Source organism: Nematolebias whitei, chromosome 23 (assembly GCF_014905685.2).
Source record: "Nematolebias whitei isolate Nwh7 chromosome 23, NemWhi1, whole genome shotgun sequence".
Classification (NCBI taxonomy): Eukaryota; Metazoa; Chordata; class Actinopteri; order Cyprinodontiformes; family Rivulidae; genus Nematolebias; species Nematolebias whitei.
The window spans coordinates 7,931,333-7,947,981 of NC_056520.1; the positions used below are offsets into that span (position 1 = coordinate 7,931,333).

Here is a 16,649-nt window from a genome sequence, read left to right on the forward strand (position 1 = left end):
GGGGGGGGGGCTCTGTTTTCATTCGGCCCACACATACTCCATCACTCCAACCGATGCCACAGATGGTAGCACTCACAAAGAAACACACATAGCTTTAAGATTTTCAGTACCATCAAGGAGATTTACTTTTTGCAGTTGCATAGTTTTTCTTCCTACAAGTGTATTTTTGTATACTGGTAATATCGGGACATATTCAATGGACTGAACTGGTATAGTTCCGTTCTTTCTTATCAAGAAACTCAAAGTGCTTTACATACTGTCTGTGCCCTCATTTGCCCATTCATACAGAACTCTACAAATCTAATCTGAATCTTTAGAAACGAATCGGTGCTTTATCACATTCATACACTGATGGACACACATCGTAGGCAACGAAGGGTTCAGCGTCTTGCCCAGGGACACTTCAGCATGTGGCTAATGGAGGAATCAAACCCCCCAACTTTTGCACTGAAGTGCTCCAACCACTCAGCCACAGGACATATTGCAACAAACAGGACTTCAATAATGCTTTTATTTAGGGATGCACAATATTGTATTTTTGGTCGATATCTGATATGCCGATATGTTAATTATTTGGCCGATAAATGATACCAATACCGATATTTTTTTCCCCTAGACCTACTTCCATAGACTACATGGCTTTCTCTGCTGTGGAATTAAAATACGATTATTCTGCACGGTCTTTGTCAGTTTGTCCTGCTACCAAATGTAGATGCCAAAAAGTGGCTGAAAATGAGGCAACACTTCAACTTGGATTATGTTTAATGTCAAATTTATTCATGACATTTACTCTGACAACACTCGAAGAGTGCAAATTTGTAAACGTTCACAAATCTAAACTCAACGGTGCGCGTGACGTCGTAACGTTGTGCTGCCGCTGCAGACATCCTTGTCACTGGGTTGTCATACAAAAACAGCACCTTTTATATCTGTGAGTTATTTTGATAGAATGGCCGATATCTGATATTTAACTTTAATGCCAATATCGGCCTATACCAATATGCCGATAATATCGTGCATCCCTACTTTTATTGTAGGTTGTCTCCCATCGTAGACTGAAGAGGGGAATTGGAAATACCCTTTGTGCATCCTGTGAACAAGTGAGTTCAGGTTTTGTTCATATGTGAGGGAAGAATGTAGCGTGAGATTAGCTATGTTTACATGGACGTAAGTAATAGGATCAAACGGCCAATCGGAATGAAAGCGTGTCATGTAAACGCCCCGTTCTGGTTCTTTTTTGTTTATTCAGAGCAATCCGAAAGAGTTTGTGATCAGAATGAAAAGGGTGGTTTACGCGGATTCGTAACCCGAACAGGGCGCATGTAAACACTTATTTTTTCCTGATTTTGAAAAACTGACCTGACTGCGCATGTGCGACTTATGTCATGTCCGCCTGGCTAATGCTAATAATATTAGCATGTCGGGGAAGCAAAACTGGTCGGTGAGCGACACAATATTTCTAGTAAAAACTTTGAAAGAGCTCAAAATGATCTGTATTACCTGTAGCTCAGTCAGGGAGTGCAGTAACGTCTCCACCGTCATTAAAACCTGTCACGGGTCCGTTTTAGGCGCTCAGGTTTGTTTACGTTCATCCCGGAAGTAAACTGGAAGTAGAACTTCTTCTTCTGTGGTTTTTTTTTTTTTTTAAGGAGAGTTTACCACCCTGCTCATGTCGGTACTTCTGTTCAGAAGAAAGCCTGCTGCATGTAAACGCTCGTCATGAACAGATTGTGCTCATGTAAACGATACATTTGAATTATTTAATCTAGATTAGATAGAATAGATTAGACTAGAATAGATGCTAATGTTTGTTGTTAAGAACAACATTGAACAAAGTTGCTTAGACTATCGGAGAACCACTGACTGTGCTCTGAAGAAAATTTAATGTTTTTTTGTGTATTTACAGCTAGGCCTGTCGCGATAAAAAAATTAATCAATTAATCGCACGATAAATGAAAATTATCAAACTTATTTTCATTTATCGGCTTTATCGTTTCTTCGTGTCTCTTTTTACCGAAGACACTGACAAAAAGGCTCAACTCCGGTGGTCTTCACTGACCCTTCCCTTTCCCTTTTTTCTCTTTTCTTTAAAATTTGTTTTAACCGTCCAAAATCACATTCTTTGATGGTTAAAAGCAGCTAAGCTGAGAAGCCAAGCTACGAGCTAAGCTAACAGGCTGACCTCGGGGAAAAAAAACTCCGTCTTGACGAAGTTCCAAAATTCATGGCTAAAAAGTTGTTTTTCTCTGAAAAAAGAAGCTGAGAACTTGTTTACTGATTTAAAAAAAATTACAATCTTTGTATGGAAAATGCTATGCTAAAGAGCTCAAACTACACCGAGCGTCCTCCATTTTGAGAATCGAAAAAAGGTAGGAGAGACGGTCCATGTCATGTTAAGGGGCTTCCTTCCCATTTTTTCTTAGACACACGTTGCTCACTCCCTCACTATCCATCCTTCAATTCAAACGGTCTTATACTGCCATCCAGTGGTCAAAAATGTTACTACACACAAAAATTTACCACGTTTGTTCTTAAATTTGACAATAATTACTAACTATTGTCAAATTTCTAACAATATTATCGTTTATCGCAATAATTTCTGAGACAATTAATCGCCCAGCAAAATTTGTTATCGTGAAAGGCCTATCTACAGTACAAATTTCAACAACACTACAGTCAATATGCTTAAATAGCAGCCTTAGACTTTTTATTTAATTAAATTAGAGCTGATAAACTGTTGATGTGCTCTCTCTCTATTACATGGACGATGCAGAATTCAAATTGTCTTTGCATGTTAGTTTTTGTTTATTTGACTTCTGTTTCCACAACTAATCCCCACAGAACCTCCTTCACCCTAAAAAGGATTCGGTTCGCTCCGTTTGTTCGTTCGTAGTACTCGTTGTTTAGTTGATATTACATCCAGACGCTTTAGACCGTTGGACCGTCAGTGAGGGATTCACTTTGTGTGTTTCAGTCAGTTTGCCAAAAGCAAAGTTTCTAAGCGCTCTTTATGCACGATCGACACATCACTTATCTTACTTTTGTCTTTGGTTCATAAGTGGGAGTCGGTGTGTATTTTTAGCTGATTTGTGCTTTTAGTGTCTGCAGTCATGTCTCTGTGTATTGTACTGGCCCAAAGCCAGCTGTGTGGGTTTCTGAGTGGTAATCCTCACATCTGTTCCATGCGCTCTTTAGATCCAGGCTGGAATAGAAGCTGGATTAACTCTGCTCTTATTGGTAATACGACCAATTTTCTACTTGTTCAACAATGGCAGACCAACACTGATGGCTTCTACGGCCTTTGTGTGTCTACAATTTGTGCTTGAGAGCGTTGCTTGTTTTTTTGGGGGGGGGGGGGTCGTGGGATTTAGGTGGTTGTATGTTATTGTTGGTGGGTTTTACTGCATAGTTGCATTCTGGTACCTGTTTTGTTAATCATCTTCTTCTTTGGGTTTTCCCTCTTCAGGGGTTGCCACAGCGAGTCATCCTCCTCCATCTCACTCTGTCCTCTGCATCTTCTGTCCTCACTCCAATACCTCCATGTCCTCTCTAACTGCATCCATATATCTCCTCTTTGTCTTTTTCCTGGCAGCAGCATTTCTAACATCCTTCTACCAATATACCCACTATCCCTTCTCTGGACATGTCCAAACCTTCTCAGTCTGACCTCCCTAACTTTATCTCCCAGTTGTTCAACCTGTGCTGTACCTCTGATGATCTCATTCCTAATCTTATCCATCCTTGTCACTCTTAAGGAGAACCTCAACATCTTCATTTATGCCACTTCCAGTTATTTTCTCCTGTCTTTGTGTCTGTCTGTCTCCAGACCATACAACATAGCTGGTCCAACCACTGTCTTGTAAACTTTTCCTTTGACTTTTGCTGACACCCTTTTGTCACAAATCACTCCTGAAACTTTTCTCCATCCACTCCATCCTGCCTGGACTCTCTTCTTCACTTCTTTACCACACTCCCCATTTTCCTGGACAGTGGACCCCAAGTACTTGAAGTCCTGCACCTTTGTGACCTCTGCTCCTTGTATCCTCACTGTTCCACCTCTTCCCTCTCATTCACACACACGTACTCTGTCTTACTATGGCTGACTTTCATTCCTCTTCTTTCAAGTGCATACCTCCACCTCTCCAAGTTCTCTTCCACCTGTTCCCCGTTCTCACCACAGATCACAATGTCATCTGCAAACATCATAGTCCACACTGATTTTTTTTTAATGTGAAAAGAAAATCTGTACTTCAAATGCTGAAAATGTAGCAGGAGTTTCTGTTATCTGATGAACCTTTACTGTACTGTCAGGATCTTTAGTTCATCCAATCATTGGTCCAAACCTTTTTGTCAACAGCATCATGTTCTCTGGACTAATCGCTGGGAAGTTTTTTTCTCGTTTTGGCATTTTACTAGTTATTCAGTATCCCAATAATTAGCTATGCAAAGCCTTTTAAATAACAAGGAACTGAAAAGGCAATCAATGACGAGCTTAGAAAGTGCATGTCATTAATAACACACGCTCCTGTTAAATGTCAGAATTGTGCATCATCCCCTTCGCTCAAATTTGTACAGATGACACAACTATTTCAAGAAATGTATGCAGATGTTAAATAAAATAAGAGTTTGAAAAATTGAGAATGTTTAACAGGAGATAGATCGACAGATCTGGGCCTTGGGTGACAAGGGTGTTGCTTCGGTTGCTCGTAGTGAAAATTGAGTTGAGTGCAAAGACAAAGCTCTTGATTTACTGGTCTGTCTTCGTTACAACCCTCCCCTGTGGTCATGAGGTCTGTATGATGACCAAATGAACCAGATCCTGGATGCAAGCAATTAAAACACAGTTCCTTTGTTGGGGGGCCGGGCTCAGCCTTAAAGAGAGGGTGAGGAGCTCCATCATCTGAGGATGGCTCCTCTGCATCCAAAGGAGTCGGTTGATGTGGTTTGAGCATTTGATTAGGATGTCTTCATTTGGAGGTTTTCCTGTAACGTCACCTTTGCAAGTGTCCGTGAGAAGACCCAAAACTCTCGGTGGTGATTGTATATCCTCTCTGATCTGGGAACATATGGTTATCCCTCAAAAGGAGCTGGAGAATGTTGCTGGGGAGAAGGAGGTCTGGGTTTCTTGGATTTTATTGTCTTTCATCATGGAGGGAAGAGGGGATTTGGAAATGCCCTTCGTCTGTCTTGTGAACTGAATTACTTGAAAAGTACCAGCTTCTATTTTAGTGCGTGACGACATCTTTGTAGGTGTAAGAAAGGTCACTATCAAAAATCGTGTTTCCACACTAAAATCCAAGATGGCCACCATCATGTAAACCTGCCACCTCAGTCATTTGAGGGAACTAGATTTTCTGTTTGGTTATTTTGCTTAAAAGTACAGTTTCCTTTAATAACTGGGTGACTGAAGATTATTCTACAGTGGCCAAGGCCACCTTTGATCACCACCTGACCATTGCGCCTGGTGGTGAATGAAGACGTCATCGTACCGCGTGTTTACACAGAGCCAGCCAGCGAGGAAGCAGGTCCTGTTCCCTTAAAGTGACCGTAGCTACCTGTTGTTGACTCGTGAAAACCTGCATCCACAATATTGTCGACTAATCGTTGCTGCTTGACCTTCTCCGCTCCTTAAGAGGCATAAATTGTAAAGAGATGATGAATCAGTTCCACCTGTTTTTTGTTAACAATCTGTTTTTGTTCATTAGTCACCTGAACTCCTCGTCATGTTAAATACCGTAACTAATAGATGATCTTAAAAGTGCAAAGAAGTGCCTGTGCCTCGTTTTCTTTTCATTACCATTTCTAATGTAATATCACGGATATCAGGCTCTTGGCTCCTCTGTGCATCTTCTCTGTCAGTATCTACCCCACTTCTCCACCGTGAAGAAACACGCCATCGAATTCAAACCTCTGTTGTTTCGAACGCTCTACTTTAAGCAGCTTTCACAGCTCCACCGCCTGAAAATCAGGATAAATGATAATAAACAACACCAGATGCACAAATTTGCCACTAAAAGCCACTTGGAAGAGGATTTTTCTTCTTTCGGGCCCAGTTCTGTCCGTTTACCACGATCAGCAGCTGAAGCCCTTTCAGCTATTCTGTGATTACAAGAATGCACCATCGGGTTGTCCGTAATCGTGACTTTGAGTTCCTGCAGTCGAGTCACTGATGAGCGGGAGGTTTGTTCCGTGCGGCTAGGGTTTTAGCGTTTAAGAAAAGGCCAACGTCTTGATTAGTTTTTGCAAACAACGAGTTTAGGGAAGGGGAAAAAAAAACCAAGAGCTGTTTGTGCAAGGGAGAGATACTGTGAGGATGCTACGCTCTCCTGAATTATGCATCTCTTGCTCAAAGAATGAAGGAGGGAGGAAACCGATGTCTGCGCACAAAGCATCTCTATACAGTGCGGCTGCACAGAAGACGGCAAAGAAAAATGGGTTGAGTAGTACCGGAGGAGGGGACAGGGAGGTACATGTAAAGGTTTAGAGTAGGGATGCACAATATTATCGGCATGATATCCGTATCGGCCAATATTAGCGATAAAGCTAAATATCGGACATCAGCCATTCCATCAAAATAACTCACCGATATTAAAGGCGCTGGTATATATGTGCGTGTACATGTTCTTTTTGTATGACAACCCATTGACGAGGATGCCTGCAGTGCCAGTACAACATTATGACGTCACATGCGCTGTTGAGTTTAGATTTGTGAAAATTTACAAGTTTGCACTGTTCGAGTGTTGTCATTGCGTTAGAGTAAATGTCAAGATTAAATTTGACATTAAACATAATCCAAGTTGAAGTGTTACATCATTTTCAACCCCCTTTTAAGCATCTGTGAATGGTAGCAGGCCAGACTGACAAAGACCATGCAGTCATTTTAATTCCACAGCAGAGAAAGTTATGTCTCTGTAAGTAGGTCTAGGGGAAAAAATATCGGTATTGGTATCGGTTATTGGCCAAATAAGTTTTAACATATTGGCATATCGGATATCGGCCAAAAATCCAATATCATGCATCCCTAGTTTAGAGGCTTTCGTTTTGTAGCACTCGCCTGAAACGAGGTGGCGCTGTTCATCCTCTCAGCGGCACTGTTGGGTTCTGATGACCCGTACGCCCTTTGGTTCCACCCCTCTCCAAACCTACTTCGTTTCCACTCATTTATTCTCAGCGAGCTCATCGGCGTTTAAAAGCACTCGGCTGGGGGGGTTCATCAGTCTGCAGTTGTTTCTTCGAGGAAAACGATAAAACTGTGCTTTTCCTCCTGAACGTCGGGTCAAAGGTCAAGTTTGGTTGTTGAAGCGCGGCGGCCTTGAAGAGAGATTGCTGTTGTTCAGCTGTGGCTTTTTGCCATCCGGCTGTAAATCTGCATTACAAAGAAAAAAATCTTTATTTTCCCTGTTGCTCTTTATCGATTTACATGGTTTTATGGTGGATTGCGTTGGTTTGAGGATATTGACTGTAGAGACATTTTCCCTTCATTCAGATACAACGCACAACCTTTCACTGGTGTTTCTGCAAAAATCACGTTTTAAGCAAACGATGTTTGTCCAATAATCTGGACACAGATTAGAAGAACTAAAACTTGTTTATTTTGGATTAATTTGACTTTTATATCAATTAATCATCAAGCTTACTATAATTGATAGTTTATCTAATTTAAGACATGTACTGGTAAAACAATTAAAGCAACGATTTTAACTTTTTATACACCCATAAAAAGGTGGACACGTATACTGTCATCACCCCAGCTTTAATGTCAAGGTCACAAATGAAGGTCAAAGTAAATTTTTTTTTGCTTCTGCTGCCCATAATTTGAGACCCACTCAAGGTAATCTAACAAAATTTCATACGCACGCATCATCACTAGATGGAGCTCCATGTACACTTTATCACCTCAGATTTAACGTCAAGGTCACAAATCAAGGTCAAAGTAAAAAAAATTGTCCCGCCCATAACTTTAATCCACTCAAGGTAATCTAACAAAATTTCATACAAACATGCGCCATGACTAAATGGAGCGCCTTAAGCACTTTTCATCACCCCAGCTTTAAGGTCAAAGTCACAAATCAAGATCAAAGCTTTTTTTGGGTTTGCTTGTTCTTATCATAACTTAGGACACTCGGGTAATCAAACAAAACTTCATACACATCATCACTAAATGGAGCACCACATACACTTTATCACCCCAGCTTTAAAGTCAAGGTCACAAATTAAGGTCAAAGCAAATATTTTTTTGTCCTGCTCATAACTTTGGATCCACTCAAGATAATCTAACAAAGCTTCATACAAACATGCACCATGACTAAATGGAGCGCCATATGCACTTTTCATCACCCCAGCTTTAAGGTCAAGATCACAAATCAAAAGTTGAAACAATCATTTTTTGTGTCCTGCCCAAAACTTCAGACCCATATTCTTCATCACTAGATGAAGTGCCACTTTGCATCAGTGCCGCTTTAAGGTCAAGGTCACAAATCAAGGTCAAAGCTTAAAAAACAGTTTTTTTGTTTTTCCTGCCCATAATTTCAGACCTACTCAAAGTAATCTAACAAAACTTCATACACACATGCATCATCACTAGATGAGACTCCACATACACTTTTCATCACCCCAACTTTAAGGTCTAGGTCAATCAAGGTCAAAGTTAAAACGATGTTTTTGCTTGTCCAGCCTTAACTTCTGATCCTCTCAAGGTAATTTTATGAAACTTGGTACACACATGCTTCATCACTAGAATGTTGTGTGATGGTCTTATCACTGCAGCTCCAAGATCAAGGTCCCAAATCAAGGTCAAAGTATATTTAAAGTCTTTGCTTGTCCAGTCGTTTCTATAGATGGCTGCATAATAGTTTGTCAACGTGCCGGAAGCTGTCCTATTGTTTTTCTTCTTCTGTGTAAATATTGGTGTCGTTTAGACGTAAAACCGGCTGTAAATACGTTTTCAGATTCAACAGAAACGAGCTAAAATCACGACTGTTCAGCTTTTCTAATAAACTTGTTTTGTTCCTGAAAACCACTCATGAAATAAACTGAGGGAATAAACACCAGTACAGGTTTGAAATTCTAACAAGGTTTTGAAAGAAATGCATTTCAGCAACTTTACTTCTGTAAATTAGCAGGATAATAAAAAAAAAAAAGTATTTTGTCGTACTTTACCAATTATAGCAAACATTAAATAAATAGGCCTAAAAACCACTTATTGTGGGTTATTTTGCATTTTAGTTAATTAAAACGAACATTCTTTAAACCTAAAAGAATCCCGTGTGTAGGGTTATTCTTTGTATTATGCTGTATTTTAACTTCCTATGGTGAGGTTCATCTGTTCTTGACTCACTGTATTAAATACAGTAGTCCCGCGCTACTTCGCAGTTCGTTTTTCGTGCACTCGCTCTATCGCCGTTTTTGAAAGTAAGACTGGACATGACACACAATTGGCTGATTGATGGATGAGCCACCGTTGGAAACGCACAAAGCATCGTGACTGGAAGTTCATACCATGGCAGCAACAAAGGCAGGGTTTAGTATCTGGCGTGGGATATTTTATTATTAAACTTTATTTAACCAGGCAAATCCCATCGAGATCACGGATCTCTCTTGCAAGGGACACAAGGGAGGGGTGCAGTTGGAGATTGTTCAGGGGCCACTTTTGGCCCTCCAGCCATACGCTGTTCACGTCAGCTCTAAATCTCATTCAGGACGTGACAAAACAAATGAAATCCTGACCACTGGTAGGGAAAAAGCTGGGCGGTTTTTAAATGGAAGTCAAATCCAGAGAGGTTCAGACCCTCAAAAAAAAAATCAGGGTGGGTCAGTTTTGTTGAGCTTCCAAATGATGCGGCGCATGATTTGTTTTGTTGATACTTCCTGTTTGTTTGAGTGATGAGAGGAAGCAGCGGGGTGGCCTTTGTTAGCATCGCTGCCTGCATCAGCCATAAAAACTAAAACAAACTGGGAGGATCGTTTCCACTCCGCGCCGAAAGAACTTCAAAACATCCTAATCGTTTTTTGAGGGAAGCTCGGAGCCGTGTCATTGTGCGTGCTCGTGGGCCTGCTTTGATTGATGCCGTCAGGGAGTTTAGAGAAAGACGGCGGCGGCACGGGAGGGAGAGGAGATAAGGAGGGAAAGAGGAGGGAGATAAAGAGGAGAGAAAGCCCAAGAAGCATCCATCAACCGGCACAATCAGATCGTTTTTCTTGGCGTTAGGTCTTTCTTTCTCATCAATCCACCGGCGCGCTCTTGGATCCTAATGCATGTATTCGCTTGAATACATTGAACAAATGCGCTCTGCATGCCTCCGGTCAGGCATCAGGAGGATATTGAATCACCGGAGCTTTAGGTGGGAGGCGGCACCACCTCCTCCACGCTCCTCGTTTAAACTCGCACACGGCGTCCGTGCGCTTTAGTTGTTAATCGACGTCCTCGGCTCATTCGTTTGTTTCATTTTGCTTTTCATTAAGCGGTCGTTTCCATCGCCGGCCTCGTTTAATGAGCGTCTCACCGCCATGCGTAGCTCACTCACAAACGCACACTCAATCTGCCATCGTGTCCCCCTCTCAATTAGGATTGTTTGTCGTCCTCGTGCCCTCCGTCCCCCCGTTCGTTTGGGCCGCCCCGTCTCTCGCCGCTGTCTCACCGTGGCAGCCGTGTCGTTGTGTTTGACAGCTTCTCATTCTCTTGTCAGATCTCGTTTGGCCGCTAATTTCATACGTACACAGCTCGCCACGCGCCGATGCGTAATGTCTCTGAACTGTCTGTCGGGAGGAGCGCTGATCACAAAACAAAGTTCATAGAAGGAAGGCGAGACTCGGTTTGCCTTCGCACGGTCACATCTAAATGTTTGGCATGATCCAGCAGGCTGTTGTCCTCGTCGCAGAGCGAAATGGGCGAATTGGAAATGACCTTCGTCTGCCCGTGAATTTAGTGAGAATAACTTCAAAAATATGTGAGGCACAAACTTCCTTTCTGGTGTGTGGCTATATTTAATAGTTGGAAATGTCTCCTCAAGAAATTGGGTTTCCATGTCAAAATCCAAGATGACCACTACTACATACATACATACTGTGTGAGTGTGTGTAAACCAACCACTTTTACCATTTGAGGAAACTATGCTTTCTATTCGTTACATTGCTTGAAAGTATTGGTGTCCAGATACAGATACCAGTATATGTATTAGGCCTGATACCAGCCACAAGTTCTCATACTTAAAAAAAACACCCTAATACGTCATACCATTGGCGTCATTTCTAATTTGGGGGGGGACACACTGGTGTGTGTGTGTGTGTGGGGGGGGGGGGGGGGGGGGGGGTCTGGTGGTCCTTCCCCAGAAAATTTTGAATAAAGTAGATGCCATTTCCTTCATTCTGGTGTATTTTAACAGCTTGTTAAACATATGTTTATCTACATATATAAACAATTGATTCAATAACTGTTTTAGAGAGCATGGCGGCTGTGGCTGAGTGGTTAGAGCAGTCGTCTGCTAATGCAAGAGTTGGGGGTTCGAATCCACCAGCAGTCACACGCCGAAGTGTCCATGGGCAAGACACTGAACCCCTCATAGCCTCCGATGTGTGTCCCATCAGTGTATGAATGTGATAAAGCACTGATTAGTCTCATTAGAATGATGTGTTCAATTATCTTTGTAGAGATCTAGTAGAGTGCTGTATGAATGGGTAAATGAGGACACAGATTGTGATGTAAAGTGCTTTGAGTATCTTGATTAGATAGAAAGGCGCTATATAAGTACAGTCCATTTACCATTTACAATGCTTGCTTGTACCCCCCACCCCCCCAACGACAACCGCCAGCAGTAACGGAGCGCATACAAATGCACTAACTAAGATGCTACAGACGTAACGTTCCGCTTCTCACGCATCCTAACGCCCCCCTAACCGGGTCAACAATTGTCGGCACTAACGTGGCGCTAAGCTAGCACGCTTCACAGAGGTGTCGCCCCCTGCCCCTTCGACAAAAAACCCTGAAGAAATTAGCGCCATGTCAAGGCAAGTGATCTCAGTGAGACATTGCATGAGGTGTGGTGAGTTGTCGGTAACCAGGAAAACCCGGAGTAGACCTTTAGTGGTTTGAGTATTCTATTAAGCAAGTAGAATGGATTTGTTCACAAAGAAATTGAAACAGCATTGGGTGAGCTAATATTTCATTGTAATGGGGGGGTTGTGACACCAATGAGCAACACAACAGCTCAGTGGTTAGCACTGTTGCCTCACAGCAAGAAGGTCCTGGTTCAATCCCTGGTTGGATTTGGGCTCTTTCTGTGTGGAGTTTGCATGTTCTTCTCGTGCTTGCGTGGGTTTTCTCCGGGTACTCTGGTTTCCTCCCACAGACCAAAAACATGCATGTTAGGCTGCCTTCAGGCCACGGCCTCCTTTGCAAAAGAGATCTGTGATCTCAATGGGATTTGTCTGGTTAAATAAAGTTTAGTAAATAACGCATCAAACTGAGACCACTTTTATTCTTGGTGACTTCTTTTCCTTTTCCATTTTTACGAGAAAACCGAGAACAAGAAAGTAAAAATGTCCAAAGTTTAGAAATACTTTAAGAAAAATACAGGTGACCTTAAGACTGCAGACTGTTTGCTGTGTTCTAATTCAATTCAGTTTATTTATATAACGCCAAGTCACAACAGAAGTCATCTCAGGGCACTGAACAGAGACATTCATATGTAAAAATAAGTTAACGGAAACATCCAATCTGAGGAGCAACTACTCTACGCTGATGGCGACTACTATCGGCGAGTACCCAAACTGTGGTACTTGTAATCTGGGAACCTCAGGGATGGGGGACATTGGTATACCACTCGTTTATTCTTATTTTAAGGACATTTCTTTTAAAGCATGGCTTTGTCTTTTTTCCAGCTGGTTGCCGTGTTTGACGACGACCAGCGCGGCAGTTCGACGAGTCCCTCGGAGACCATGTCCAACAGCTTCTCCAGCGCAGACGCCAGTCCAGAACCCATGCACTACTTCCCCCACCTGGAGTACGAGGACCCCAGCAGAGGAGAGATTGAAGTCAGCGAGGCCATCCTGAAAACAAGTTGGTCACTTCCTGTTCAAATCTACTTCAACTAAGCTACTGTGTGGTGAAGGAAACAGATGTTGCTTTTATTACAATGAAGTAAAACGTGAAACTGAAGCGAAACTCAATTAACGCTTTCACGAGTTTTATAAAAGCGAGAAAATGTATCCGCGTGAATGTGGAGGTGTATGACTGCATGTACGGGGCAGATGGGAGTTCAACATACTGAGTGAAGAGACATTTATGTGAGAACAGATGAACTGTTGACGCAGCGTTCTCTCCCATCGTCTTCACTTTTTAAAATTGTTTTATTTATTCTTATTTTCACTCATCGCTGAGGCTGTGAACCAGCAGCAGAGCAGGGTTTATTTTTATATTCACATATAAATTAATTGCTGAAGATGAAAAAAGTTTTCACTGAGATTTAATTGGAAGGAGCTCATTTACACATTTAACAGATGCAAACTTCTCCATAATTCTTGTTTGTTTCTTCTCGTCTTCATACTGTGCATCAACAATGTAAAATAACCCCCATTTTTTTTAGTTTTAACAGTAATTAATATAAAATGTCTTTAATTGCTCTTCTTTTTATCACATTTGTTGCCAATATACACATGGATACTGTATCCCATAAGCACTCGTAAATTCATGGTTTTACTATAGACATGGTGACACTTGAACAGTTGTGGTCAGAATCAGACTCAACTATTGTCATTGCACAGTTAAGCACAGCAAAAATACATTTCAGTGCAGCTGTCCAAGGACAACAATGGTAGATGGGGGTACATGGAGGCTGCAACTTCATTGTGAAGCGCTGCCATTATCTTTTAGATAAGAAAAGGGAGGAGAAACATGAGGAAAGAAGGTATAAAAAAGGTCTCGCACTGTGTCCTTGACACACAGAACACAGTGTAAGGTAGCAAAAAACTACCTCGGCACAAAAAAAAAAGCATAGAGAGACATTTTGCAGGGGGTTGGGGGGTGAGATTGTTCGTGAACACTGCCAGAAAGTTCCATAGTCCTGGTAAGATGGCACAGTGTCCATCAGCCGGCTCAGCTCTGATTAGGGTCCACAGATGCTCTCGTGGGGGAGCAGGAGCAGACCTTCATGATTTACATATTCTCCAGGAGCAATTTGAGATAAGTTGGTCTATCCAAGGCTAAGCAGGGAGGCCATATTTAGATAAACAGTTGTTTTGGGGCAGGCGGACTACTGATTTCATGTCTGCCTTTCATAGTTCTGCTGGAACACTCAATGGCGAATCCAAACAACCAGATTTATGGTCATTCCACCGGACCATGCTTGTAGCCTTCTCCAAGGTTGATTCCTTCATGACAGCGAGTTCCAGGCTCGCAAAGCATCTGAGTCTGAGCGATTGAAGCTCGGTAAGATCCTTCACATAGGCAGGCAGCCTCACCATTGCCAAAAACTGCTGCAGACATCTTCCTAATTTGTCTATCCCAGGTACACGCAGATTCCATAAAGCAGATAATCCGGTAGTCCAATCCAATTATTTATGCGTCGTGTGTCCCTTCAGGGCACGAGGGTTCTCCTGCACCCTGTTTTCTCATCGAGAAAATTATTTCAGTTGCGCTGAGGGACCAGCTGATCAGATCCATAATCACCACTGAGTTGTTTTTTATTTTTTTTTCTTAAAGATATGAAAAGTATTCTTAACTCAAGAATGACGTTTTACTTAAGTCAATGTCAGTTTTCTTTGTATAGCACTGTAGATGAACAGATGCTGAGATATATTCATCAATTAAAACGGGTTCTTCATTTTTCTGGACTGTGTAACATACGTGCATTGAATTTAATAAAATGTAACGTGAGACGTTATTTATCTTTGACCCATCAAAATGAATGTGGCCATTTATTTACAGAATCAAAGTTTAACATCAACATTTACATTAATTTGGCAAAATATGAAAATAACAACATAATTAATCAGCGAGCTGTACAATTATGATCAATTATCCACACGGCGGTGGATGAGCACTTTACACAGACATTTCTAAAAATATCTGTCAATGATTTCTACTTGATAGAAGAATTTTTAAAGATGGAAAGATGAAGTTTAGTGGGAGTGAAAGATGGATGAGGGAGAATGTGGTGTGTATGAGTGAAAAGTGTTGACAGGACGACACCCTCCATCCGACCCAGCTTTTCCTCGGTACGCTCAGTAGTGGACTAGACTCATTTACCTCTCTGACGATGAATCAGAAGAAGAGGAGCTCCAGTTAACGCTACCTTTCAGCGTCTCCATAGGATGGCTGTGACTCGTCCGAAGTAGTGACGATATCCCGTCTGACACAAGTTCACCTCAGCCAGTTGACCTCACATGAGTGGGGTTCGTCCGAGTTCCACTCAGAGGTGAAGATGTTATAATCCCATAAAACTCGGAAGAGCTCTATCATGTCAGGGTTTTCCTGTTTCCCAGCCTGACTCCAACAGAACTTCACAGAACTCACAGAACTGAGAACTGGGCACATCACAGAACTGCCACTTCACCGAACATCTCCGAACTGCTACCACACAGAACTGGGAGAACTAGGAAGTACCGACATTTTAAAGGGCTCTATTCCCGGTTCATTTGGGAGTCCCTGATTGGTCAATGTCGACCAGATAGGGGTGTGTTTTGTGACGTAAGAGGTTACTAGAAGTCAGAAAACAGCAAGAATTGTTATGGAACAGATTAAAAATGTTCTCAGAGACAGAGAGAGAAATGTTTTGGCGAGTTTGGAGAAACAGGTGCCAACTTCTCTGTTGACGTCTGAGAGGATGTAAAACAACGACCATTCGTTCCAACAACTTGTCTGCTTCGACTCCTGACCTTGGAAAACGTACACTGCTCATTCAAAGACAGAAATCAGAAAATGCATAATTACTCTGTAACAGGCCTTAACATGAATTCTACTTTGCATAAGCAACTAAAAATCATTGTTACTGTTTTACAGTTAATAAAATTGATTAGTTCACTGTAACATCTAAAATGTTTGAACTAAAACACTTTGATTATCAAACATTTGTAAAACAGGAATGATAATAGAAAAGAGAGTGTTCTTTCACTTGAATTTTCAAGAAAGAAAGTCTCAGGATGGGTGAACCTGTATTTCTGGATTCAAATCAATGAAATGACAGTTTCTGTCCCACAAGGTTCTTAAGGTCAAGGGTTTTGACCTTAGGCTTAGTTTTGACATCAGGTCAAGTTCACTACAGCACGTTATGAAAACTGTTGACCAAAGTTCTTCGAAAGGAGGTTTAAAACAAATGGCAAGAACCATCAGTGAAATTTATTACTTAAAAAAAAAATCACACGTAAAAAGAAAAAGTATGATTTAAAAGGCAAAAAAACAACTTAAACAAGAAAATTCAACTTCAGAAAGGATGGACTTAGAATAAAAAGTGAAAGTAAAGAAGTGAGTTTACAGGAAGGGTTTAAAAAATGTAGTCTGTAGTACGAATGTCAAGAGGCAGCTTGGTTCTGAGTCTTAGGGGCCTGGTTGGTCCAGAGTTTTTGGAGGTAAGTTGGTCCAGAGTTTTTGGGGGTAAGTTGGTCCAGAATTTTTGGGGGTAAGTTGGTCCAGAGTTTTTGGGGGTAAGTTGGTCCAG

General features: G+C 41.7%; 1 protein-coding gene across 1 annotated transcript in view; it reads left to right on the forward strand.

Annotated features, from left to right (window-relative positions):
• Positions 1-16,649, forward strand: part of pard3ba (par-3 family cell polarity regulator beta a) — a 216,863-nt gene that overhangs the window by 23,747 nt on the left and 176,467 nt on the right. Inside the window, exon 3 of the mRNA XM_037696743.1 lies at positions 12,877-13,029. Within this exon, the coding sequence (XP_037552671.1) occupies positions 12,877-13,029 (153 nt within the window). The remainder of the gene's footprint in view (positions 1-12,876; positions 13,030-16,649) is intronic.